This window comes from Triturus cristatus, chromosome 4_2, assembly GCF_964204655.1.
Source record: "Triturus cristatus chromosome 4_2, aTriCri1.1, whole genome shotgun sequence".
Classification (NCBI taxonomy): domain Eukaryota; kingdom Metazoa; phylum Chordata; class Amphibia; order Caudata; family Salamandridae; genus Triturus; species Triturus cristatus.
The window spans coordinates 819,857,305-819,883,464 of record NC_140586.1 but is presented as its reverse complement, the minus strand read 5'-3'; the positions used below and the strand labels follow the sequence as shown (position 1 = coordinate 819,883,464).

At 46.0% G+C, this 26,160-nt stretch overlaps 1 protein-coding gene across 5 annotated transcripts in view; it reads left to right on the top strand.

Annotated features, from left to right (window-relative positions):
* Positions 1 to 26,160, top strand: part of SLC6A9 (solute carrier family 6 member 9) — a 563,820-nt gene that overhangs the window by 373,924 nt on the left and 163,736 nt on the right. Inside the window, exon 1 of one of the 5 annotated variants that reach the window (XM_085602772.1) lies at positions 13,044 to 13,255. The exons of the other annotated variants lie outside the window; for them this stretch is intronic. Within the exon in view, the coding sequence (XP_085458898.1) occupies positions 13,103 to 13,255 (153 nt within the window). The 5' untranslated portion in view covers positions 13,044 to 13,102. Of the gene's footprint in view, positions 1 to 13,043; positions 13,256 to 26,160 lie in introns of those variants that run through there. 5 annotated transcript variants of the gene reach the window in all.

Genomic DNA, 26,160 nt, shown 5'->3' with positions numbered 1-26,160 from the left:
TCCGACTGTTTGATGGAGTCTCCAGGGTGAAGACCCAGGCCTTGCCTCAGAGGCTTTGCCTATCCATGGTTTTGCCACCAAGTTAGTGATGCGCGAAAGCATCACCCACTCAGGTAGCTTGAGTGCTTATGCTTGAGCTCTACAGGCTTTTTGTCAATTGCTGCCCCTTATCCTCTCTCATCTTGTCATGAGGAAGTGGGGTTGGGGAGATTCGCTGCTCCCCCTTGCTCTGTGACGAGATGGGAGAGAATAAATGTAAAATGAAAGAGACTGAGAGCTGAATACCTGCATAATGAATAGTGTATTCACTGTGCAGTCTTCAGTTTTCTGTTTCTGTGCCTGAGGGTCACCCATGAGTCTTGGCATAAGGTGGTAACAGTGGCATGTGGGCCTAGGACAAAATGCAAAATGGCGACCATATCACATGGGGAACATTAGACTTTATTGGGTTAGTATACCAATGATAATTGAACAGATGTATTTGAAAGTAATGCCTTAAAATGCAAAATTGTATCTAATTTGTGTTCAAACTTTTTTGGGGGGAGAACTGTTCACTGGAAATTGGAGCAAGTACTACACCCCAGCATTACTCTCAAAAATTACCAGCCGCTACTGGTAGTAACAGCAGGCATGAAAATGGACAGAGTGGATGGGCGAAGTATATATTTTGCACTGCCCCCTATAAGTCTAAGTGATGTCATGTGGCTTACAAAAGAGGAGTTTGGTCTTTCCTGTGTTTACTTTTCCAGACTGTTAAAATCTGGTTGTTCGGCGCAAGGAGTTCAATTGAAGTGAACCAAGTCTTCAAATTCTAGAATGGATCAGGTTGTTAAATGAAAGGCCAAACTGCATGGCATCCATCCTGATGCAATTATTTATCAACCCTAATACGGGTTCAAAATTAGCTTCTGAATGACAGGAGGACGACCCAGATTAAATGATCAAAGGCAAGGAGTAAATACTCATATATTAGATATTGCCATGTAGCATTGTTTCTTTTCAGAGTGTTTAGGGAGGAGTCAAAAAGCAGGACATTAATTCAGAAGGAAGTCAACCGAAGTGGGGCATAGACAAATAAGGGTATGGCTTCTGAAAAGAGGCCCTGAGGAAGAGGAAGGAGCAGCGTGGTTTCGCCCTGCTGGACGGGCTTGGTACTACCATACCAATCATCATGGGTAAAGTTTTTTCAGATTAGAATGCTTTAATTTCTGAGCACCCACAAGTTGTATTGCCCGACACTCCTTCCAATTAAAGCGTACACTTGTCTATTGCATTCCAGGGGCCACATCCACTAAGCCTGCGGCTTCAGCTGCTTTTCTTAACCTAGCTTCCATTTCCTAATGTGTTTTTAGAAAGGCTCTATTGTGCCCAAGAAAGGGCTGTATCGCGCACAGCAAGTGACAACAAGAGGGCTGAGGAGCTGGAGGAAAACATCAGCTTGTGGGGCTGTGAGCCAAGTGAAAGCTCCAGCTCCTTGTGCTGGGAAGAATAGCTGAGGTCATTTTTTGACTCCTGGTGGTGTGACTGTAGGGCGCTATGGAGACTCCGCCAGGCACAGTGCTGCACCGGGCCCGTTGCCAGACCTTCTCACTTGGCGCTCTCGTCAGTCTCGATCTCAGCGGTTGCACCGCTTGAGTTGGCCGGGTTGTGCCAGGGGTGACTGGGCCATGGGGTTTGAGGTACACAGTCATTCTATTAAATGTAGCATGGTCAGACCTGGTTACAAGGAGCAGTTGAGACCATTACTGAGATAGCATGCTGTGTCTACCTTAACATCCTGAACATGAGAGCAAGGGGTGTAAACAGATATGGGAGGAAGAGTGGAAACCATTTAAATCGGAAAGTTCAGTGAGTGCATGGGGAAGAGTGGGAGTGGCTGCAGAGATAAGGCAATACACATACATACCTGTATTTTTGAAGAAGTCTAGCCTGGGAGAGGCCCGGTGATGCTCTTCGTGATGGGGGTGAGGGGAAAATAAGAGCGAGATTCAAAATAGTGTACATTAAGACAAATGCTGAATTCCTGTGTACAAGTCCAGCCATGAAAATGCTCGGCTTGTAATTTGTGCAAAATAAAACTATGAAGAAGTCTCTTTAAAATTCATAAAGCGGCATTTCTTGCACAAGTGGCAACGTTTCACCCTAGTATATCACAATATGTCGCTGTATTAAGAGAAATGTAATACATTTAAACATGAACTTAGAAACAGCCATGACTGTCACTAATCTGACAACAGACAATGCCATTAGTGAACTAAGAGGCAATTAAGTTACCATGTGCACCTTATTGTAACCTAGATTCTAACTATAGGTGAAGTAAGAATATGATCTAATAATTATGATCTGTTAAATGAGTTGTTTTTGTACAGCACACATCCTGAACTCACATATTTTGAGGTGCTCTCATATGCAATAATGAAATAAAAGGAACCGCTGCAAAAGGGAAGCTGGGATTGATCCCAGGTTTTATGGTTTCACATAGAGGTGGCCGAGTTAACAAGTTAATAGGGAGAGCTGGCCAAGGGTTAGCTCAGGCTCGAGGACCCGACCCTTGATAATTAATATTTGGCATGTAAATCATGCATCAAATATCATGTTAGAATTTAATAAGGTGTCTTCTAAATTCAATACGTGTTTTTATTCAACACTCAAGCATTTCACCTAGGTACATAATATTATATCTCTGCATTGAGAAATATTTTTTTTAAAGTTAATGTTTTTAACGTGCACGAAGAAACATTCCTGCCCCCGCCATGATGACAATGCTATTAATGAACTAAAAGGCAGATCAGTTGTTGTGTATTATAGATGAAGCAGTATTACAGGATGCTAAATCAAGCACAAGCGTTTGATGTGCAGAGCATATCTTGAACCCAGGTGCTCTTGTGTGATAATGAACAAAAAGCAGCTCTGTGCTGCATGCAGTTTTGATTCACCACCAGGAAACAGGATGCATGTCCAATAAAGTGAGGTGTATTCTTCAGAAGGACCCACGACCAATCTCCACTGCAAGTAGCCTCATAGACTGAATAACAGCTACATCAAGACATTCCAGATACACATCATAAGCCATGACATATTTGCATTCCACACCCAAAGCATTCCTGAATTAAACAAACAATAAAGCTTGTAGCCATACAAGTATATAACACCATCTCCCTTTTCACAACAAAACAAATTATAAAATTCAGAATAAAGGTCTAAAAGACAAACTATATAAAAACTAATGCAAACACAAGAAAAGAATAATAATGACATTACATGACATCATCTCTGAATCTGATGGGTAATGAACGAACTCTAGCCCTTCTATTAGCATTTCCACCTTCACCACTACCATTCCTCAAGAAATTCCATAAACACGTCATAATCCAGGACATATTTACATTCTACACCCAAAGCATTCCTGAATTGAACAAACAATAAAGCTCGTATCTATACAAGTATATAACACCATCTCCCTTTTCACAACAAAACAAATTACGAAATTCCTAAAAAAGGTCTAAAAGACAAACTATATAAAACTAATGCAAACTCCAGAAAAGAATAATAATGACATTACATGACATAATCTCGGAATCTGATGGGTAATGAACGAACTCTAGCCCTTCTATTAGCATTTCCACCTTCACCACTACCATTCCTCAAGACAGTCCATAAACACGTCATAATCCATGACATATTTACATTCCATACCCACAGCATTCCTGAATTAAACAAACAGTAAAGTTCCTATCTATACAAGTATATATCACTCTGTGAAATAAGGTGGGCTTGATCCCAGATTGTCCATTTTGTACTGTGCAATTTAGCTGCTATTTTTTTTGGTGAAAATATCTTTATTGAGCATCACATTTAAATTACAGTTACATCCTGCATCAATGTGCCATCTATACATTTTTCTGAAAAAAGTCTAAGAGCTGGTATCCAATTTACGTAGATCCGCCTCTCAATCAGTGTTTTTCTACATTTCCAACAATTTCTATGATTGTAAGCGAACGAGGCAACAAAACCAGCATCCCAAATGACTTGTACTGTATCTGCTGGGTGCAGAACGATATAATACTCAATTCAACCCTACCCCACAACCACCCCCCTCCCACCACCCCCAAACCAACAAAGAACATTGGTGCCGCTGCTCGGGCGAACCACCCCCGCCGATGTAGCTGCGGCAGGTGCTCAGCAAGCTCAGATGCCCCCAACTGGGGGGGTCTGTACCGAGGGCAGGAGGGGGGAAGAAGATGGGGGGGCAGGAGGGGGAGAGACAAGGGTGGGGGGGGGAGATAGGGGGAGGGGAGGAAAAGGGACACCGGGAGGGAAGGCAGAAGAGGGGAAAGGGAGGTAAATCCCCCCCAGGGGGGGGGGGAGGGGGAGGAAGAGCCAGCTGTGCAATTTAGCTGCTAGATGGGTATGTCTTTGTCCCATCAAAGGTTAATGCTTGGCCGTTAATCCCTGGCATATGAGATTAGAGTGGAGGTGAAAGGCAGAATCAACATCTTCTGACAGTTTTACATAGTGCAAACCTTGTCCAAGTATTTTAGAGCTTTTCACCCCAGACAAAGACTGTTGCACCTTTTTTGGGGTCATGGGAGATTTGCCAGTATTCACAGGATGTTGAGCCGGGGCCAGGATTCAAACCTGGTTCCCCATGTTGGATGGTGGACTGCTGTGGCTACTAGGCCACATCACTTCCTGTGAAAGATTGGCTCATTCTTGGGCTTGAGGTTGCAAGAGGACATTACGATGAGCCAGAGCCAGGCTTCTGACTCGAGCTTTCAATGATTGCCCGCTTCTTGTTTCACAATGTGCCATTCAACCACTGGATGGGCATTTCTTTCTGTCTCATGTTTTAAATGAAAGGTTTTGTCTTCTTGAATTCTTGGTGCTTGAGGGTTGGCAGACAGCAGCCACATGAAAGATCAGCTTGTTTTGGGCTCAAGGCTCCAAGAGGACCTCGAGCTGAGCCAGACCTTTATTGATGAGGTGCTTATCGCTTATCTTGTGTAAGGACCGCAGTAGTGGCTGATATGTTAAAGGACTGGAAATCTCCCTATCACAGAATGGGCTCTTATGTATCCAACTCAGTGCTACTCCCAGAAAGATGAAAGGATGAGTCGGAAATGCTTCCCATGTGGCTGACACGGTCTATAGGTGACTGTTTACTCTGTATGACTGCTGCTTTGAACACTGTAACCTCCTTTACATTGAATTGTTTGTTTGGGAGCTTTATGTAGTGCTAAGATGCCACCTTACAGTTGTATCAAAATGCTCTGAGACGCTGAACGTAAGACGTTGAATGCTACGCACATTGTGAGCCTGTATATGGAACACTGTGGTCCATCTAAACATTCTTTAAATTATTGTTTTTTTGGACCAAGCAAAATTTGCTGTCTACCAGAAAATTTGCTGGGCCCCATGCTGTAGAAAGAGTATATAAAGTTTGGGCCCCCCTCTGGTACCTGTACGACCGCCCTTGAGATCCAATGCTTAGAGCCCTTTTTGAAGGCTAAAAACCCAACATAACTGTTCAAGGCGTATGGGGTAGTTTAAGTCTGCAATGTCATGATTTATGGCGCTTCTTGTTAGGCCAGATAATATCTTATGTTCCACATAAGCTATGCTTCAAAGACATATTTTTGTAGGTGAAGGTCAATTGTGTGTTAGATGTCTGTCCAACAGTATAGGATATTTGCAGACCAGATGGCAGTTCACTTGCCTCCTTGTCTCATTCTATCCTAAAGCTGGAGGAGCAGGCCAACTTCTCCAGCTGAGAAACTGTCTTCTAACTGTCTTCTATCTCTGGTGCCTTGAAGGTTGTAGGAGCATACTTCATGAAAAGGGATGCCCTCATTAAGGAGAGTTCTTAGGATGTAGGCGAGGGCAACGTGGAACAATAAATTTGGTGTTGTCTAATAAGAGAAGCAAGAATGAGAGTGAGAATTGATGGATTATTAGGCAACTAGCTACATCAATCAATCAATCAATCATAGGTATTTGTATAGCGCACTGCTCACCCGGAGGGTCTCAAGGCGCTGGGGGGGGGGGCAGGGGGGAACACTACTGCTCGAACAGCCAGGTCTTGAGTTGCTTCCTGAAGGCGAGATGGTCTTGCGTTGTCCGGAGGTGGATGGGGAGGGAGTTCCATGTCTTGGCTGCCAGGTAGGAGAAGGATCTTCCTCCGGCGGTGGCTCTGCGGATGCGGGGGACGGTGGCGAGAGCGAGGCTGGCGGAGCGGAGCGGAGCTGGCGGGTGGGCTTGTGGAAGGTCAGGCGGCTGTTGAGGATCTTGGGGCCCAGGTCGTGGAGGGCCTTGTGTGCGTGGGTGAGGAGTCGGAACGTGATTCTTTTGTTGACGGGGAGCCAGTGCAGGTCTCTCAGGTGTCCGGAGATGTGGCTGTGTCGGGGGATGTCCAGGATGAGTTGTGCTGAGGCGTTCTGGATCCGTTGGAGTTTCTTCTGGAGTTTGGCGACGGTGCCGGCGTAGAGGGCGTTCCCGTAGTCCAGCCGACTGGTGACGAGGGCCTGGGTGACCGTCTTCCTGGTCTCGGTGGGGATCCACCGGAAGATCTTTCGAAGCATGCGCAGGGTGTTGAAGCATGAAGACGAGACGGCGTTGACTGGTCTGGTCATCGAGAGGGAGGAGTCCAGGATGAAGCCTAGGTTGCGTGCGTGGTCCGTTGGCTTGGCGGGGGCCACCAGGAGTCGTCCCAGGCGGAGGGTGATGATCCCAGGATGAGGACCTCCGTCTTGTCTGAGTTCAGTTTCAGGCGGCTGTTCTTCATCCATTCGGCGACGTCTTTCATCCCTTCGTGTAGGCTGGCTCTGGCGGCGTCCGGGTCGCTGGTGAGGGAGAGGATCAGCTGGGTGTCGTCGGCGTAGGTGATGATCTTGAGGTTGTGTTGACGTGAAATGGTTGCGAGGGGGCTCATGTAGACGTTGAAGAGGGTGGGGCTGAGCGATGACCCTTGTGGAACGCCGCAGATGACTTCGGTGGCCGCTGACCGGAACGGGGGGAGGCGGACTCTCTGGGTTCTTCCGGCGAGGAATGAGGTGATCCACTCCAGGGCCTTCTCCTGGATGCCGGTGTTGTTCAGGCGCTGTACCAGGGTGCGGTGGCAGACAGTGTCGAACGCTGCGGAGAGGTCCAGGAGGATGAGGGCCGCAGTTTCCCCATTGTCCATTAGGGATCTGATGTCGTCTGTGGCTGCGATGAGGGCCGTCTCCGTGCTGTGGTTGGCTCGGAAGCCGTATTGCGAGTGGTCGAGGGATCCGTTGGTCTCGAGGAAGGCGGCTAGCTGTCTGTTGATGGTCTTCTCGATGAATTTGGCAGGAAACGGGAGGAGCGAGATGGGGCGGTAGTTCTTGAGGTCGGAGGGGTCTGCAGTTGGTTTCTTCAGCAGGGCACTGATCTCGGCGTGTTTCCAGCACTCCGGGAAGGTGGCGGTGTTGAAGGAGGCATTGATGATGTCACGGAGGTGGGGTGCGATGATGTGGTCGGCCGTGTTGAAGATGTGGTGTGGGCAGGGGTCCGTAGGGGATCCGGAGTGGATGGTGTTCATTGTGCGTGTTGTGTCTTCGGTGCTGACTGGGGTCCAGGTGCGGAGGGTGGCGGTGGGGGACATCGGTTCGGTGGTGGGGTTCGTGGTTGGTGGGCCGAAGCTGTTGTGAATGTTGGCGATCTTGTCGTGGAAGAAGGCTGCGAGGGAGTCGCAGAGGTCTTGCGAGGGAGTGATGTCATTGTTTCCGGCGTCGGGGTTGGAGAGCTCTTTGACGATGCTGAAGAGTTCCTTGCTGTTGTGGGTGTTGTTGTCCAGTCGTTCCATGAAGGCTGTCTTCTTTGTGGCGCGGATCAGTTGGTGGTGTTTGCGGGTGGCGTGTTTGAGGGCCGTCATGTTGTCTGTGGTCTGGTTGGTGCGCCAGGTGTTCTCCAGGGAGCGGCAGTTCTTCTTGGAGGTGATGAGCTCGTCGGTGAACCAGGAGGCTTTCTTGCTGCCGCGTCTGCTGGGGGGGGGTCTTCTTCAGTGGTGCGAGGGCGTCTGCGCAGTTGGTGATCCACTGTGTGAGGTTGTTGGCGGCTTCGTTGGGGTCCGTTGAGCTGGTGGGGGGGTTCTGGCTGAGGAAGGTGGTGAGCTGGTCGCCGGTGATCTTGTTCCAGCTCCTGTGGGGGGCTTGTTGAGGGTGGTGGTGGGTCATCGTTTTACTGAAGCTGAAGTGGACGCAGCTGTGGTCAGTCCACTGGAGATTGGTGGAGTGGCTGAAGGTGACGTATTTGCTGGATGAGAAGACTGGGTCAAGTGTGTGGCCGGCGTAGTGGGTGGGGGTGGTTACCAGTTGCTTGAGTCCGAGGTTGGCCAGGTTGTCCAGCAGAGCAGTGGTGTTGCGGTCCTTGTTGTCCTCCAGGTGGAAGTTGAGGTCCCCCAGGAGGATGTAGTCGGTGGAATTGATGGCGTGCGGGCTGACTAAGTCTGTGATGTCTTCGCTGAACTGTGTGCGTGGTCCCGGTGGTCTGTAGACGAGAGTGACTCTGAGCGTGGTCTTGGGGTCGGTGTGTATCTGGAAGTGGAGGTGTTCGGCGGAGGTGAAGGTGTCATCGGAGTTGGTCGTGATGCGGATGGTGTTCTTGTGGATGATGGCGATGCCTCCTCCTGTCTGGTTGACGCGGTCTTTCCTGGTGATTCTGTAGCCTTCCAGGACGGCGATGGCGACGTCGGGCGCTAAGGAGGCGTTCATCTAGGTTTCCGTCAGGAAGGCGATGTCTGGTGCTGTCGAGTCGAGGAGGTTCCAGAGTTCGACGGCATGCCTGTGAACGGAGCGGGTGTTGAGCAGGATGCACATCAGGTGTTTGTTGTTGGGGCTCGGTTTAGCAGGTGCGGTGTTGGGTCGGAGGCCGGTGAAGCGGCAGGTCAGGCAGGTGAAGGGTCCGTGGGTGCGTCTCGGGGTGGCTCGGTAGCAGGCAGTGTTTCGGCCGGCGTTGAGTGCGTGGAGGGTTTTGGCGTCGTAGATGTGCAGGGTGTGCTGGCGAGGACCAGGGGATCTGGCGCTGGGCGCGGTCCAGGCGCGGTCGGGCGCAGACGGGCTTACCTTTGGCGTACCTTCGGCGCTCAATCGGCGCTCCCGCTGCGCGCGTCCGCTGTGCGGTCGCTCTGGGGGCGTCATAAGTAAGGAGCCGGGAGGGAGGAGCAGCTAGGTGGCGGGAGCGGGGCGGCGAATGGAATCACAGGGGTGCGGGGCCGCAGGGAGGCAGCGGCGGGAAATTCCAAGAAGCAGCGGGCAGCGGGAAATTCCCAGGAGCAGCGGGAAATTCCCAGGAGCAGCGGGCAGCGAGCGAAGGAATCTGCAGGCAGGAGGCGGCAAAGGCAGGCAGGAGCGGCAGCAGTGAGTGGGGTGACCAAGCCCTGTGGAGGGCTGAGCGGTCACACTCTGTGGTCCCCTTGAGTAAGGAGCCGGGAGGGAGGAGCAGCTGGGTGGCGGGAGCGGGGCGGCGAATGGAATCACAGGGGGGCGGGGCCGCAGGGAGGCAGCTTCGGGAAATTCCCAGGAGCAGCGGGAAATTCCCAGGAGCAGCGGGAAATTCCCAGGAGCAGCGGGCAGCGAGCGAAGGAATCTGGAGGCGGCAAAGGCAGGCAGGAGCGGCAGCAGTGAGTGGGGCGACCAAGCCCTGTGGAGGGCTGAGCGGTCACACTCTGTGGTCCCCTACGGTCCCCTTAAGTAAGGAGCCGGGAGGGAGGAGCAGCTGGGTGGCGGGAGCGGGGCGGCGAATGGAATCACAGGGGGGCGGGGCCGCAGGGAGGCAGCGGCGGGAAATTCCAAGAAGCAGCAGGAAGCGGGAAATTCCCAGGAGCAGCGGGAAATTCCCAGGAGCAGCGGGCAGCGAGCCAAGGAATCTGCAGGCAGGAGGCAGCAAAGGCAGGCAGGAGCGGCAGCAGTGAGTGGGGCGACCAAGCCCTGTGGAGGGCTGAGCGGTCACATACATAGGGTTAAAGATGGTTTTAGGGTGGTTGATAGCTGACTAGATCTATAACAAGATAGGCTGGAAGTTGTCGGGGCAAGAAGCTATATAAAATGGATGCTCATAATTAAAAATCTATATAGGTTAAAAGCTGGATACTCCAGTAGTTGTATGTCCAAGAGACTAGATGGATAATTAGTTAGAATAGCTAGAAAGTGGTAGACCAATTGATGGATAGACCTAGTAGCTGGACTGACCAGTTGGCAGGCCTGTATTGACTAGCAGCCAGTCTGGTGAGTAACTGGATAGACCTGAAGCTGTAAAGGATAATAGATGTATCAGCTCATAGATGAGCCTTAGAGGCAGCAGGATAGGCTCGCATCTGTACGGGGCAATAGCTGTTTAGACTGATAGCTGGACTGATGTGAAACTGAATCCTTGTGAGCTATATAAGCCAATAGCAAGATGGTCTAAAAGCTGGATAGGCCAGTTGCTGCAAACACCATTAGCAGGACATGCTGAAAGCTGTATATGCCTATCATAGAAGAGGGCAATAGCTAGGTGAGAAGAGACTTGGTTAGGCAGAGAGCTAAGGAGACCAAACCACCTTAGCTGACACAGTTGAGCTCCCAGACTGATATTCAATAAGCAACCCTCCTCTGGCTCCCACATTAATAACATTCTTAAAACCAGAATCCACATCTATTTAAGGTGGTCAGATGATGGTACATTTCTTCTGCTGCCTTGTAGAAACAGAGTCAGAGGGAGATGCAAGAATGGTGGCAAAGTGTATTGCGCAGTCTGGTGATATAGGACAGTATTATATGTTGCATTTGGAACTGGTGAGTTAGTACATCATTTTCTCTGCCTCCTTGCAAATGCAGGTTGAATGGAAGTGCCTTGTGAATGGAAGCCCAAAGTGAGTAGGGATGGTCTTTAGCATATGACTGCCTGATGTTCTCTCTTAGTTAGTGGATTAGGTCTGGCCTAGGGGCCCACCTTGGTCTTCTGTGTCTAGTCCAGTGTGTCCGACCATACGGAAAGTGGAAGAAATGCACCTTAAAACTTTTTCTCTAACACTCCGAAATATAATTCAAGTTTTTAGGGAGATACTAGGCATTTCACTGGGGCATTTAGAATACAAACGGATCTGGCACCAAATCTTTTGTGTCTGGGTGAGAAGATGTCCCCTAAGGTCAAACAAGCCAGCCTAGGCTTTATGTAGGCAGCTTGTTTAACAGGTTCCTGCATTTGGAGGCAGCATGGCACACTCAAGGCTTTGCAGCTCGAGAATCTTGGGCCCTCCACACACTCAATAAAGGTAATGAATAGGATAATACACTCTGTGCATCTGTATCCATACAATATATTTATATCCTGTGAATTATGGGTGAATAAAGCTAAGTTCAGACTAAATAGACCGTTCATGGCAGGTTATTCTAGTATCAGAGAGTCAGCGTTGTCTCTAGAAGGGTACATTTTCCGTATTATATGGCAAGCAGAGAGTGCGACTCTATCTACTTCGACCATATTGGCTAACTTTGTTCTGCAAACACCTAGAAAAGTAGCATTCTGAAGTAATATGTGCTACCTGAACAATGCCCTGGCATGTGTTAGCAGCCAATCTAGAGCATGTCATTTTCATGATATAGAATCTCGCCTTTTGAGTCCCTCGGACAGTTTTACAAATACATTTTGAGAAACTTGAATCTTATATATTTGCACTTTTTTCATTCCACCATAGAGGCCATGACAACAGTGTAGTCTAGCGCTGCGACTGCAATAGTCCTGTCCTCAAAGGAGCATGTAGAGAGACATTTCCCATAAAAAGCGACTCACGACTGCTTCAACTTCATGATTAAGTGTGATCGTCTCCAACTTTACCCCATGACTTTGACCTTTATTTGGGAAGGAGTAGGGGTTCATCCTATTTTCAAACAGCTTGGTTTAGTGTTTGATGCTTTCCATATAGCAACTCAAGTCCAAGTATAACACCTTTAGGCACGGCTGCATGCGATTGCAGCCAATGGCTGCCCTTCTATTATTGTACCTTTAGCTGCCTCGAAAGATCTCATGTTGGTGCCTCAGGCCATTTACAGATGTACGGAATAGGCTCTCATCTGCACACGATTAACAAGTAAAGGAAGTAGCTCCATAGACCAGGTTCCATATCGTTCTATAAGCTTATGGTTCATCAGGCCAACTTTGCTCTTGACCAACCAATCACAAGTGTGATATCTGTATACGCTAATATCTAAATAGAAAAATTGCTAGATATTAGGTCAACTAGATAGATCCACAACTAACTATAGAGGCACATGGAGAATTAGGCAAGAAGATGCACACAATCTTATGACATTCAGAAGTGATGGGTATGCAGTTGATCGACTATGTAGGTGAATTGATGGAGGGTTGAAGGCACAGTCGAATCTTGAAGCACCCATTAGGCTAGAAAATCAAAATGTCCAGCCCTCAGTAAAGCCTCACAAAGCTGTTGGTGTGTTGTGGGAAGACTGGGGTGATTCTTTAGTTTTCTTTCAGCTGATTAAAGTTTCCTTTCACCTGGATTATTTTTTTGGGCTTTTCCTAATTTGTGTCTCATGGTGTTCCCAGACCCAATAGCAAGGCTACTGAGCCCTTTTTAACATGCAAATATTGTATTAGCTGAACGGTTATCAATTTGTGCATCAAATAATCCGCATACTTATATAATTTAATTGATATGAGCTTAGAACGGGTTAAACCAACTGTAGTTTATTTTACAGCCTCCTGTGTAGATACATTTTCCTGCCTAAAACCCAGTCTATGTCAATACAGAGCTAATACTAACCTTCAGTGCTAGGACGAGTACACCACACTGCTTCCCCTCCTCTTACCCTTCCACTCCCTGTGACATCATAGCACGTTGCCATGGTGAGGAGAGAGCAGTCATGCTGTCCTGTGGTTCAGTGTGGTAATAAAATGCCACACAGCCATCGCGTCCTCCTGCAGCACTCTCTGTTGCGCACAGCGGGCCCTCATCACGTGGCCCGCCACCAGAGATGTGTTCATCGCACCTTATCTGACATCACCACGGCTTCTTCCCTGATCTCCTCGCCAACAGGCTTCCTCAGCCTTCCAAGCTCCTGGTTCATTGATGGGTTGATGTGTTTTGATGTCCATGAGCCACCATGATGGGCCGCAGAAGGGTCTTCTCCAGGACACTACCATGGTACAGGAGGAGACAGAAGATCCCGAGTCCCCCAGAAGCCCAGACCCGACTGACCTTTCCATAAGCCCGGGAGCAGGGAGTGAGGGCAGTGATGGGGTACGTTGCAGATGATGGGTAAGACTGTATGTGGCCGAAGAAAGGAATATCTTGTACTCCATTTCAAAATACCATAGTAGTCATCTGTATGGTGAATGTAGTCTTTACATGAAACCCCAGTATTACGATCATTAATGCACCCCAAAGGGGTATTGTAATTTCACGGTAATTTAAATATTGTTTCAAGCATGGTATTTTTTCTAGATAACAACATTTTCCGAAATGTGTGGTATTTATCAAAAATGTTCTAGAATAAGAAAATAACAGAATTAAAAGGTGTGTTTGGTGCCCACGATAGATTCAGATTTGGAACCCTACAGCCTTATTGGGGAACCTGCTGTGAGGGCTTTTTGTTAGTCGCATAGAAATGTTTAAATGCTTGGTGCATGCTCTGAAAACATTCACATCAAAATGGATTAGTGAGATGCAGTCTGGCTGCTGTACCCCCTGGTTTCTAATCTTCACTAATTATTTTGACCATGCTGTAGCACTTCTCCATGAACAGGAACTTCCTGGGGTTGTGGGGGTGACCTTTAACCTGGAAGTGTCTTGAGAAAGAGAGAGAGCGGGCCTGCCTGCTGGATCCTGCTGTTCCTCAAGTTGGTTTTTGTTCCCCTGTGCGTGCTGTGAGATTCAATTTGGGCCCTCGAGATGTTGGCAGCCAGAAATGCCCGTGTTCTCACATTCATTAAACGGGGTATCCAACCTCGTCATGCCCTGGCTTCAACTTCGTGACATGCAGCACTGCTGTTTTCCCCGCTCCTCCCCTCTGCCTTTGTTTTGTGGCTCCTGATTCCAAGTTTACATTGCCACTGTGCAAAAATGTTATTTGACCACAAAACGGGCAGTGAAAGTAGGGGGGAACTTCTCAGGAAAAGCAATGGCGGCATAAAGGTGCTTTGGAAGATGGAGAAACGCCCTCCCTTCACCCCAGGGGCTCCTGGGGAGGAAGAGGGCTCCAGGGGACAAGCCGGTCGTCCTGTTGGCTGTTAGGTTGAGAGGAGGGGGGCTGTTCCCTGTGGGTGCAAGAGCCTTTATGAGGAAGGGCTTCATTTAACTCCTGCAGTTGAGACATGGCCCACCCATTACTTTGGATGGTTTGCAGAGAATAATCTGGCCGCTGCTTTTTCAGTGAGGAGATTTTTAGGGAAGATGTTTTATACTGTGGAATACTACTTTATGAAATGTTTGCTTATCCTCACTTGAGGCAGAAACCAGCACATTGGAGGTTTAAAGAACAGAATATATATAACTTGTTGTGTCTGCTCACATTTTAGTGTTTTAGTGCAGTAAAAAGAACGGCTGGTAACAGCCACTGTTGTCAGTTCACTGAAATCACATGGACAGTAGGCAGCACACATCCCCTGAGTCAGAGAGCCACCCAAGGCTTTCTAAAGGGCGCTTTGAGCTCACGAGGTCGGGGGTAGTTCTTTGAGTGTGTTGTTTTGTTTCTTATATTTCACTTTTTTGTTGTGTTTGTTTGAAGATGGGTGTCTGAAGTGTACAAGATCTCATATGGAAAACTCTCTGTGTTAGAGGATTTTTTTTCACTTAGTTTAGTTGCTTGGGCAGTGTGTGGGGGGGTTTGTGCAACCGTGGGTACGCAAAGAACATTACGATCCTGGTGGAATGTCAACCATGACCATATCTGAGTGGCTGCCTTGGCACTGGTTAGACATGAAGTATCACTCTTTAAATAAACCCATACCTTGATCACTATTCTATGTGCAAGGACTACTTCCTAGCCACCAAACGTATAGCAACTTCATATAGAAAGACGCATAAATTGGCCATAAAAACATAAGAAAATGAAGATCCTCTATCAAAGTTTAAAATCCAAAAGGGGTGTTAAATAAGGAATTAATGACTTCAGAAGTTCTAAATGGAGGCATTAATATAGTGCCACTCTCTTCGGCAGAAATGATCTTGCATCATGATGACGTCAGTTCTGCGCTCCCTAATTGTCCTCCTGAATGACCAGAATATGCTAAATTGGCAATTCTCTGCCTCAAGCAAATAGGGGGAACAAACTTCCAACCTCTCAATAAACACCATTCTCTACAGATAACTTTCCAGGAACATGATAAAAACCCAACGAGTTGCCTCTGATGACCTTTGACTGATGGCCACCTGGAACACATCCTCGGCATTACTTTAACCATTGAAAAATAAACATCACATTTGTCTAGCCACTCTTTCTCAGGAATTCTCTCCTGACCAGATTTAACCACATCCAAAACTGCAACAGCATATTCCTTTCCAAACATCTCACTCTACTCCAAATCATCATTGTAAGGTCATCTCAATAAACAGTCAGCACATGCATTGGTACCACCAGCAATATAGAGTACATCGAACGGAAACTCTAGCAACGTGGATAAAATACAACCTAGTATAGGAAAAGCAGAGCCTGTACACTTGTTACCCAACAGGTACGTTAATGGTTTCTTGTCCCATGCATAAAATACATTTTGTTCCCCAAATGTGAGTTTTAAATGTCTCAGTAGCCGAAGCACAAGCAGTAGCTTCCCTTTCAATAGTGCTATATCGCGGCTCCATTTCTCTTAAAGCCCCCAACGCATTTGCTATAGTGTTTTCATAGTTACCCCCTCTGACACAAAACAACTCCAATACCAATTCCACTAGCATCCACAGTGACTGTGCACTGACGTCCCGGTACAAAAGTTTTCAGTGCAGGAATTTTTGATCATATTTCCTTTATATTTCCAAAACGTCAAGTTCCTTACCTGTCCAGACATATTTTCATTTGTTCCCAACATTTTTTTTGAAGGTTCCACGATAGTAGAGCAACCTTGAACAAATCGTGAGTAAAAATCACTAAACCCAATAAATAATTCAAGCTCATCCTTATCTTTTGGATGCTGGACATCTCTCAATGCTCTGATTAAATCATCCGTGAGTTTAATACCATCAGCAGTGGTTCTGTGACCTTTGTAATCAACTGAATCAGGTAGGAACTTGCACTTTTCTCTCGCTACTGCCATAGCATTTTCTTGTAAGTTACTTAAACTCTTTGTCCAATATTCAGTTGTGCTCATTAACATATTTTGCAAATATAAGAATTTTGTCCTGGAATGCTTGCACCCCAGGAACATCCTTAACAAGATGATACATCCGTTTTTGGAAAACACTGGCCACAGAGGCAAAGGCAACCTCCCGTATTTGTATGCCCCAAAAGGTGTTATTAAAGTGGTTAGCAATTGCAGTTTCCTTTCAAGAGCAGCCTGGTGATAATAAGCATCATATAATTCAATGGAACTTAAGAAGTTCGCACCCCCATTAAGTTTAAATAATTTCTGAACCTTGAATTAAAGCCAAGATGTTTTTGTTTAAAGATCTGAGATCTTCCCACTTTTTTTTTTGCATTTACAATTTCACTGACCCGATCTGACGCATTCACTGGCTGAATGATCAAGGTTTTACACAGTTCACCAAGATTCAACTTTTAAATCCTCTCTTGTGCTTAAGGGAACCATCACATACTTTGTGAATCACTGCTACAGCACCTCCCTTCAATACAATTTAATGTCCAAAGCGGATAACCATACCAATACCTTCTCATATCTTTCGAAAGTGTCTGTTAAATTGTCATATTTTTCTGTAACAAGCATTACAGGCATGTCAGTACCAGATTTTAGTACCATACCTAATCTACCTTAGTCTACCTAACAGATTATGACTCTGCCATCTACTGCTACATACATTTTTGTCATAATCTCTCCACCCATAAACTGTTTAGCGTCTTCAAAGAATCCTAATGTCTTGATTTCTTTGTTGCCATATGCAACAGTTCTAATATCAGACCTGCATAAATCGTATTGCCCCAAAATTGTCAACCTGTAACATAGTAACTGGTGAACCCAAGTCAGCCATAATATTCAATTTAACATTTCCTATACACAATGCAAAATGAGCCTTTCTTCTTCATTACACTCCCTTTTTTATTTTCCACTTATATGGTTAAAATATTTAAAATATTTTCTGTTAGCTCTTGAACCTCCTCATTTTAGACCCTACTCATTTTCATAGAGTTACCAGTAGTCTTACAAACTCATGAAGTGACCAAACTTCTTACACTTTTTCCAACTGCTGGACCGTTAACACTGTTACCTACGTGGTTACTTGAACCACATCTGTAACAATCTATACTCTGTGAAACAATTATACTGTTTCCAGGTACTTTATCCTGGACTTTGTTAAGAACATTGACACTCATGTGGTCCATCTAATTAATCTCCCTAGATATCTCATGTACAGATTGGCATAACGTTCATTGCCCTTACTCATTTTGGTGGTCTCTATTACTGTTGAATTTGTACAACGCAAAATATGCTCCTAAACATTTTTTGAAGCACAGTTTAATACAACTTTGAAAATGGTGTTGACCAACACATAAGGGTTCAAATTGTAAGTGCAATCTAGAGTCTTTAAAGAAGCATCATACTGGTCAATAGTGTCACTATTAGATTATTTCTTGAATACAAATGTACTCTTTCAACTACCACACTTAATTTATCCGAAAACTGTAAGGAACACTTTTTTTGAGCTATAAGGTATACATACCATCCATCCATTTCAATCTTGTCTGGTTGTATTTCAGGTAGATGACCAAATATGTTTTGACCTTCCGCTCCAAGACAATTAAATAGTAGTGCTAGTTTCTTGGGTGGAGAGAAGTTCACCCCATCAATGGTTAAGAAGTAGCTCTAAAACACCCTTATCCCGTATTTCCACTGCTGTTGAGGTCTGCCAGGACTTTGTAAAAAGTTAGAAGGCTATTGCAGATGTCCTCCTATTGCCATGGTGTGACAGTCTGTAGAGTTGCTTCTGTCCCCTTGTTACAGTGTAACTCAAATGAATAACAAAGTTCAAGGAACTAATGGTTGATGCTGTACATAGTATTCAACCACACTTTAGAGTAAATACTGTGGATATCAAAATTGACACCAACGCTATTCTATTAAAACTATATGGTAAGTCTTACTGCAGCGGTTGCCATAATATTCTGTAAATCAACCACACTGATGAACTGTTAAAACGGATACACAGCTTAATCACGCCAGATTAAATCTGCTGATGGTTTGATAATGATCTGGCCATATCCAAGATAGGTGTTCCAACAGTACGTGATCACATGGGCTTTTCTCTTACCTCACATTCGTATGACCATTCCAAGATGGGCTGATGTTACACGGTCATGTGACCTCATGTGACTCTCCATTCATAGACTCGCAATCCATGTTGTCTAACCTTGGCGTCACCCGTAACCTCCTTTGAAATTTTAACAACACCCAGCAAGTTGCCAAATGTGAGTACCATGTTCAGGAGAAATCCTCCTCCTCCTGGGATGTAAAATCATTGCAATGAGAGACAAAGCTGAAAACGAACTGCACCACTGCGAGATGCTACTGTGGTCACGGGCTCCGGGGCTAAGTTCCTCCCTCAAATATAATTGATGAAGGAGGCAATCCAAATTACTGCCAACTTGATTTTATTATCTACTTCCAGAAGAAATGGATCCCTCTGACCAAAGTTGTGCCTTCTCTGGATCTGAATCGCCATCTGCCATTCACGTGCTGTTAGCGAGTTAACAATCCAGAACCAGAGCATTCCGACTAGTGAAGGCAATGAAAGTGAGGAGATACATATACAAACACAAAATATCAGATCCAAAATATACCTAGAACAATAAAGGTGAAAATAACGCAACAATAAAATATCACTTAGAATACAACACCTCCATTGAGAAGCATTCCTTCCAGTCATGGCTTCAATCATGGTCCTTGTCTGATACAGGATCTAGAAGAGGCCAACACAAAATGATGATTGGATCAAAGCTTTTTCAACCATAAGCAGAGGTTAGAAAGCAGCCGATCTGTTCGGTTTTGGAAGGCACTAGGCTTTGCCTCAAAACCTCTGTCTTCTCAGTAGAACTCTTACAATGCGATGCGTCTGCGACACTGTCCTGATCTTCATAACAAGAGTCTCCAAAGCGATGACATGCACCTTCCTGAAGTTGCTGCTCTATTACAGACTAGGAAATCACTCACTCACTACTTGGTAATGTACAAAGTATTCCCTGCACAAATATCTAATGGATAGCCAGTGGTGTAGCGTGGTCCTGCACTCGTTCTAGCTCACTCTTTCTAGCTGTGTTTTGACTTCCTAAACTGAATCTACGGACAATGTGTGTCCACGATTACGTTTCATTGTTGATGCTGATGGATCACATGGCATCCTTCAGTGCCATGTGACCAACAGATACTCGGCTGCGGGCCTCCGGGTGATGCAGCGGAGACACACTACTGGCCATCTTTCATGCATTGCCCTATGGTAATTCTATAAAACGTAAGTGGATTTGTCAAAATATCATTCAGTAATTAAATGCCAATCTCATGGTTTTGGCACCCAATCTTTCAGAATTTCTATAACAATTACACAGATTTGGCAAACTGATTTTCAATATTTATGTGATGGTGCCATGAACTTTGCACGCGGTCACTGTCTTTCCCTGTTTACATAAAAGTGCCATGGACCTGGCGCACTAGCTGTCAGTGTTTATAGAACGCTTTTAATTTCCCTGTATCATTCAGTATCCCTTGCACAGTTATGTGGGACTGCCAAAGTCCTTTCAGTTTTCATGGCAATGATGTGGATTTAGCACCCTACCGTGCAAATATTGACACAACCGTGGTGCATATTGTTCACACTAGCAAGAAGGCATGTGGTGACACTATTAATTGTCTTAAAATGAGAGGACTGTGGATCTCATATACAATATGAAAAGCTTGAAGCCGAAGGGATACTCATTCAAACAACTTGTAAGGAGGCTGTAGTACTAACTACACAAGAATCACGTTGAAGATCAGGAAAAGTAGATCTGTCAATCAGGATGCATTACGCTGCTGACCGCATTGAACGAATCGCCAAACCTCATTGGCTCTCATTACAAGATGTCCCTTAGACCTTCTTTTGTCTGAAATCGGCCAAAACTGGATAGAACTAAAGGAAGATGAGGAGTGGCAGGACGCAGCTCCCCGTCGGGGCTGTAAATATTACTTCTAAAGCCCTCACACTCTGTGACTCTAAACCCCCTACACTTCTCAGCTGCAGATCCCTCCCCCACAACTTGAGACCACCTTCCCTCTCGACCGCTCTCCTCCCACCTTTGGACTCCTTACCTTATGGCCCAAAATAGTGGGCTCTGGGCACAGGGTCCGGTCGTACAGTACTCACTGCAGACAGTCACTGACATGCATAATTACACTGACTTTTTTTTCTCAAGTTTGTTTCAGGATTGTCATTACAAAAAATAAACTTTAAAAAAATGTGTTAATAAAACAATATCTGGCCCTTTGGAACTCCTCCTCATATCCTCCCTCTAGTCTTGGTTTGCTCCCCTAATCGCTTCATCAAACTCCCCCCCCCTCCCCTTTGCCACCAGATATATTATTTTAGGATTCATGCTTTGATGCATGTTATCCTCTGACTGCTGTTATAAAACTTTGCTCAGGTCCATGGGTCTGGATATCTATTTTAACTAACCCTTTGCAGCTTTTTTAATGCAGTTTTCAAATTCAAATATTTAAACAGTGAGTAGATTCGGTCAAACCACAAAAAGCTCTGTGAGTTAAGTTCTACTTTCATGCTAAGTTTGGTGCAAATTTTGTTCCTCATGTTTTCGACTAACATTTTCTATGTGAGCTGAATGGAAAGCACTTCCTGTTGGCCTCCACACCCAATAAACGTATCCCTACTGGACAGAGCCCCATAAAACAAGGCATTCAAAAACTTGCACAGATATACTAAAGATTTGACTAATTTTGTGAAGTTATGAAATTGAACCATACTCCTCAGCAAGCCAATACATTATTTTTCAATGAAAAGTGCATAAGAACCCAACTACAAAGTTGGTGTTGCTGTCAGGCATCGCATGTCTGAGAAAATAAGGTTTGTTTATTGGGGTTAAACTAGCAATATAAGAATCTGGTAGGCAAGTATGTGATCACACTGTTCTCTCATCAGGGCCACCTAGGCAACTTTAAGAGAGACAGAAAGCACACATGTTTAGCATAAAAGACATTAAGATACAGAAAATAAATGAATGTACTATGAGAAGCATGACCAGGAGCGCTGTCACCTGAGGTGATGACTGGGTTCAGCTGCACAGATTCATCTGCCTCAGTAAAGCATAACGTGGAACAGCAAGAATGCAACCAGAAGAATACACAACCAAGAAACCTCACTAGATAGGATAATCCCAACCTATCAGCACACAGAGAGGGTAATCACTGCATGCAATCCAGGCTGATAGCTGCGGTGGGCTGGGAAGGAGCGCTAAAGCAGGGGCTTCGGCTGGAGCACAGAGGGAATGCAGATTGTGTGTAAACACATCGATCTAGATGCCAGGGGAGCAAGGAATACTCACGAAGGACCGTGCAAAGATCAGCAAGTACTACTCAAGAATTACTCCTACGCTTAAAGGAGAAGTATCAACTATGGGAACCAGGCAAATAGGAACCGCAAAGGATCTTGAGGATGTTTGGTGGTAAAAACCAAAAGGCAGAGTCCACTCCAGGACCTACACAAGGCTAGAAACATTTTTGGGGAGAAAAGAACCAGCCAAATCCACCTGCAGTAGCCAGCACTGGCGTCGTGCCTGATTCCCAAGGTCACGGATAAGCACTCTCTCGCTCCTAGAGTTGCTTTGTTCAGGAATCTGGCACACAGGTGCCATGGGCAAAATGATCAAGGACCTGCTGTGACAGCAGAGCCAAAGCACCATGAAACCCCTGCAGGGGATGAGTCCTTGCTTCATGCACAGCGATGCATGTTCCAAAGGATGGACTCTAAGAACTACTTTTAAGCCCTGGCTGTAGCTTCACGCAGCCCTAACGAGATACCAGAGAGCGTGAGTCATCCAACTGGAGGCCAGAGGTACCACCTCCAACCATGGTGGGCCTGACCGGGTGCCTCCTCAGCATGGACATATTTGAAAATGCAGATTCTTGAGTGCAATGCATCTTGGGAGCTCTTGGTTCTGGTTCGACTGACACAACAGGAAGTTTGAGTAGTGCAGGCTCCACTACAAGATCTACTACAAGCTTAGTGAATGTTGTCTTGGAAGTGAGAGAGGACTCCCTCTCCAGAATGGCTGTGCTGATATAGACACTGAGCGCCTACTCTTTAATGTAGATTTCTTTCAACATTACTAGACTCACCGCACTGATTTTCTGAACTCATCGTACATGTTCTTTCATAGTTAATACCTTTTCAGAGTGGGCCCATGAGAGTAAGACTCTGCCACTGCTTTGTTGCTGCGATGCCAAATGTATGTTTGTATCTGTGTGGTATTTCCATAGTTCAAAACCAGCTGAAAGGCAGTGGAGAGCCATACAGGGTCGGAGGCTGTACAGCGATGAATTCTATACAGGGTCGGAGGCTGTACAGCAATTAATTCTATACAGGGTGAAAAGCTGTTACAGCGATGAATTCTATACAGGGTTGGAGCTGTACAGCAATGAATTCTGTACAGGGTCGGAGGCTGTACAGCAATGAATTCTATACAGGGTGAAAAGCTGTACAGCGATGAATTCTATACAGGGTTGGAGCTGTACAGCAATGAATTCTGTACAGGGTCGGAGGCTGTACAGCGATGAATTCTATACAGGGTCGAAGGCTGTACAGCGATGAATTCTATACAGGGTCGGAGGCTGTACAGCAATGAATTCTATACAGGGTGAAAAGCTGTACAGCGATGAATTCTATACAGGGTTGGAGCTGTACAGCAATGAATTCTGTACAGGGTCGGAGGCTGTACAGCGATGAATTCTATACAGGGTCGGAGGCTGTACTGCAATGAATTCTATACAGGGTTGGAGCTGTACAGCAATGAATTCTGTACAGAGTCGGAGGCTGTACAGTGATGAATTCTGTACAGAGTCGGAGGCTGTACAGTGATGAATTCTATACAGGGTGAATAGCTGTACAACAATTAATTCTTTACAGGGTTGGAGCTGTACAGCAATGAATACTATACAGGGCCGAAGGTTGTACAGCAATGAAATATATACAGCGTCTGAGGCTGTACAGGGTCAAAGACAGAGATACAGTGCCAGCTGTGTGTGGGGGGGGGGGGGGATGGACGAAGAAAAGACACACACAAAAATGAATACTTACCTGCCGCATCGCCGCCGCTCTTCTGCTTCTTCATTGCTGCAGCACAGGCAGCAAATCCTGATGCTGCTCTCATGCATGAGAACAGCGTCCGGATTGGCCTAAGCACCCTCGATTTGCGCTCCCAGGGAGACTGGGAGCCTCTGCCTGCTGTCTCCAACCCGGCAACTCAGCTCGGTTGGAGGCAGCTTTAGTGTGCATGTTGGTTTGGCCGTCCTGAGATGGCCGGCCAAACCTACATGTGCACTGAAGGCAGTGCCCACCACTCCCCCTCGTACCTTGCCCCGTGATGGTCACGCCCCCAAGACTCATTCAATGGAAGAAAAATAAACCGATAGTAAACACGTTTTATTATTGTTTTATTTTTCAAATTTTGAGGCTGGCGGGGGGGGGAGTGACATTCCTCTGCCTTAGCGGAGGAGCTGGTGCTATTCAGCTCCCCATATAGGGGTAGTAAGCGCTACAGAGCTGCAATAATGCAACACCGGAAAAGTAATACTCCAGTGTACTGTACTAGACCATAAAGTACTGGAATATTTCACCGGCTTCGCATCAAAATACTGGTAAAGCCTATTGCTCTTCAGCAAATATACTTGGAAAACTATGCTCTAAAAATAACGTTAAACCAAAGGGGATGATGGACGGAGTGTTGAACATTGCAAGCACTCACCCCCAGTCAACTGATCTGGGTTTAATCCATCATCATTCTTTAGCTCACTCCGCCACCCCAGTTCAGACATGGCCATATGCAAATCAGTCTGACCCTGTGCCTCATGGGTACAGTCCAGCCCGAACTGCCAAGCCATGTCTTCCCTGGACCGAAAACATGCAACCCGGGACCGGTTTGGGGTTCCTAACCCTCATCAGCCAGGCTATCTTGAATCCAGTGGCAAAGTGAGCAAGGGACCCACGTCTGGGCATACCCTGCCAACTTAGGGCAAACAAAGCAAAACCAAAGGGGATGATGGACGGAGTGTTGAACATTGCAAGCACTCACCCCCAATCAACTGATCTGGGTTTAATCCATCATCATTCTTTAGCTCACTCCGCCACCCCAGTTCAGACATGGCCATATGCAAATCAGTCTGACCCTGTGCCTCATAGGAACAGTCCAGCCCGAACTACCAAGCCATGTCTTCCCTGGACTGAAAACAAGCATCCTGGGACCGGTTTCGGGTTCATAACCCTCATCAGCCAGGCTATCTTGAATCCAGTGGCAAAGTGAGCAAGGGACCCACGTCTGGGCATCGGTATGCCCAGACGTGGGTCCCTTGCTCACTGTGCCACTGGATTTAAGCTGCCTGGCTGAAGAAGGGTGGCATACCCTGAAACCGGTCCTAGGATGCTTGTTTCCGGTCCAGGGAGGACCTGGCCTGGTAGTTCGGTCTGGACTGTTCTCATGGGGCACAGGGTCAAGACTGATTTGCATATGGCTTGGTCCAAACTGTGGTGGTGTAGTGGGCATAAGAAGGATGGATTTAACCCAGATCTTTTGACTGGGGAGAATGTCTGCATTGTCAGCATTCCGTCCATCATTTGTTTGCTGTAACACTAAAATAATGTTGTCACTCTTTTCACAAAGTTTTTCTGGCATCAAAAAGCAAAATGGTGTAAAAAAAAAAAATGGTATCTTGAATCTTAATTCCACATCTTCAATCTTAAAATTAGTGGTGTGTTTGAATCCTAAAGTGCCCTAAAACTCTCGGGAAAATCTACCAATAATGTGGATTTTTCACTTGGTTAAATTATGTGCCGTGGGGAGTAAAAGGAGATGGTCTATGGGTGGTGGCCATCCAAAATGTACTCACTGCTCAGAAACGTGTAGTTTGTGGTTATTCACAAACATTTGCGAGTAGTTTCCCACACTAGAAATACATATACAAGTCTGTTAGTTGGTGCCCTTCTGAAACACGAAATGGAAAGAAACACACACCCTTGTTTAATTGGAGATTTAAAAAAGTTTTTTCTCCGAAAAAATAAATATGTAGAAATGTATGACTTCGATTCAGGAGAAGACTCCTGGGGTTATTTCTGTTTCACCAAAAAGCTGAACATCTGCCCAAATCTTTGTATGCTAACATGCAGCGTGCCTGATCACTGCTATTTTAGAATGTAACAGTACATCGTTCTGAAGGATTTATTTAAAACATAAATCAAGCAGGTTACCATGAATGTAGGGTTAATCCTGGTATGATTTGCAAAAATTATTTACAAAGCATTTTTTATTCATTAGTGAGAAGAAATAAGGGTTGTGCCTTTTTTTTAAATGTTCTTATTGGTATGTGAGCATGCTCTGTACGGTGCACGGGCATAACTAAAAAAGCAAATTATGACAGCTAACAGCATGCCAATTAATGTGCCCAGGACGAAAACAGTGCATTTCGGTGCTCCATGCCTGGATGAACCTGGCTGATGACTGCCTAACGAGCAATCCGCTCTAATTCCTGTGCCCTTAACAAGCATCTGGCATGATGTCACTGTCGCGGGCAGGGGCATGCACGAGGCATTATAGATGCACGAGCGCTCGCCCACAATCATATGCGGCTTAGTGTAGCAGAATCTCCGTCCTTACCGAGCTACAACCTATGTGCACATCTAAATTCAGCCTAGGTGCACAAATATAGACATCTGGAAAGGTTAAATGCCATTTCTGATGCACATAATCAGGGGTGGTAGGGGATTGCCTCCTCAGATGGGACTTGGTCACG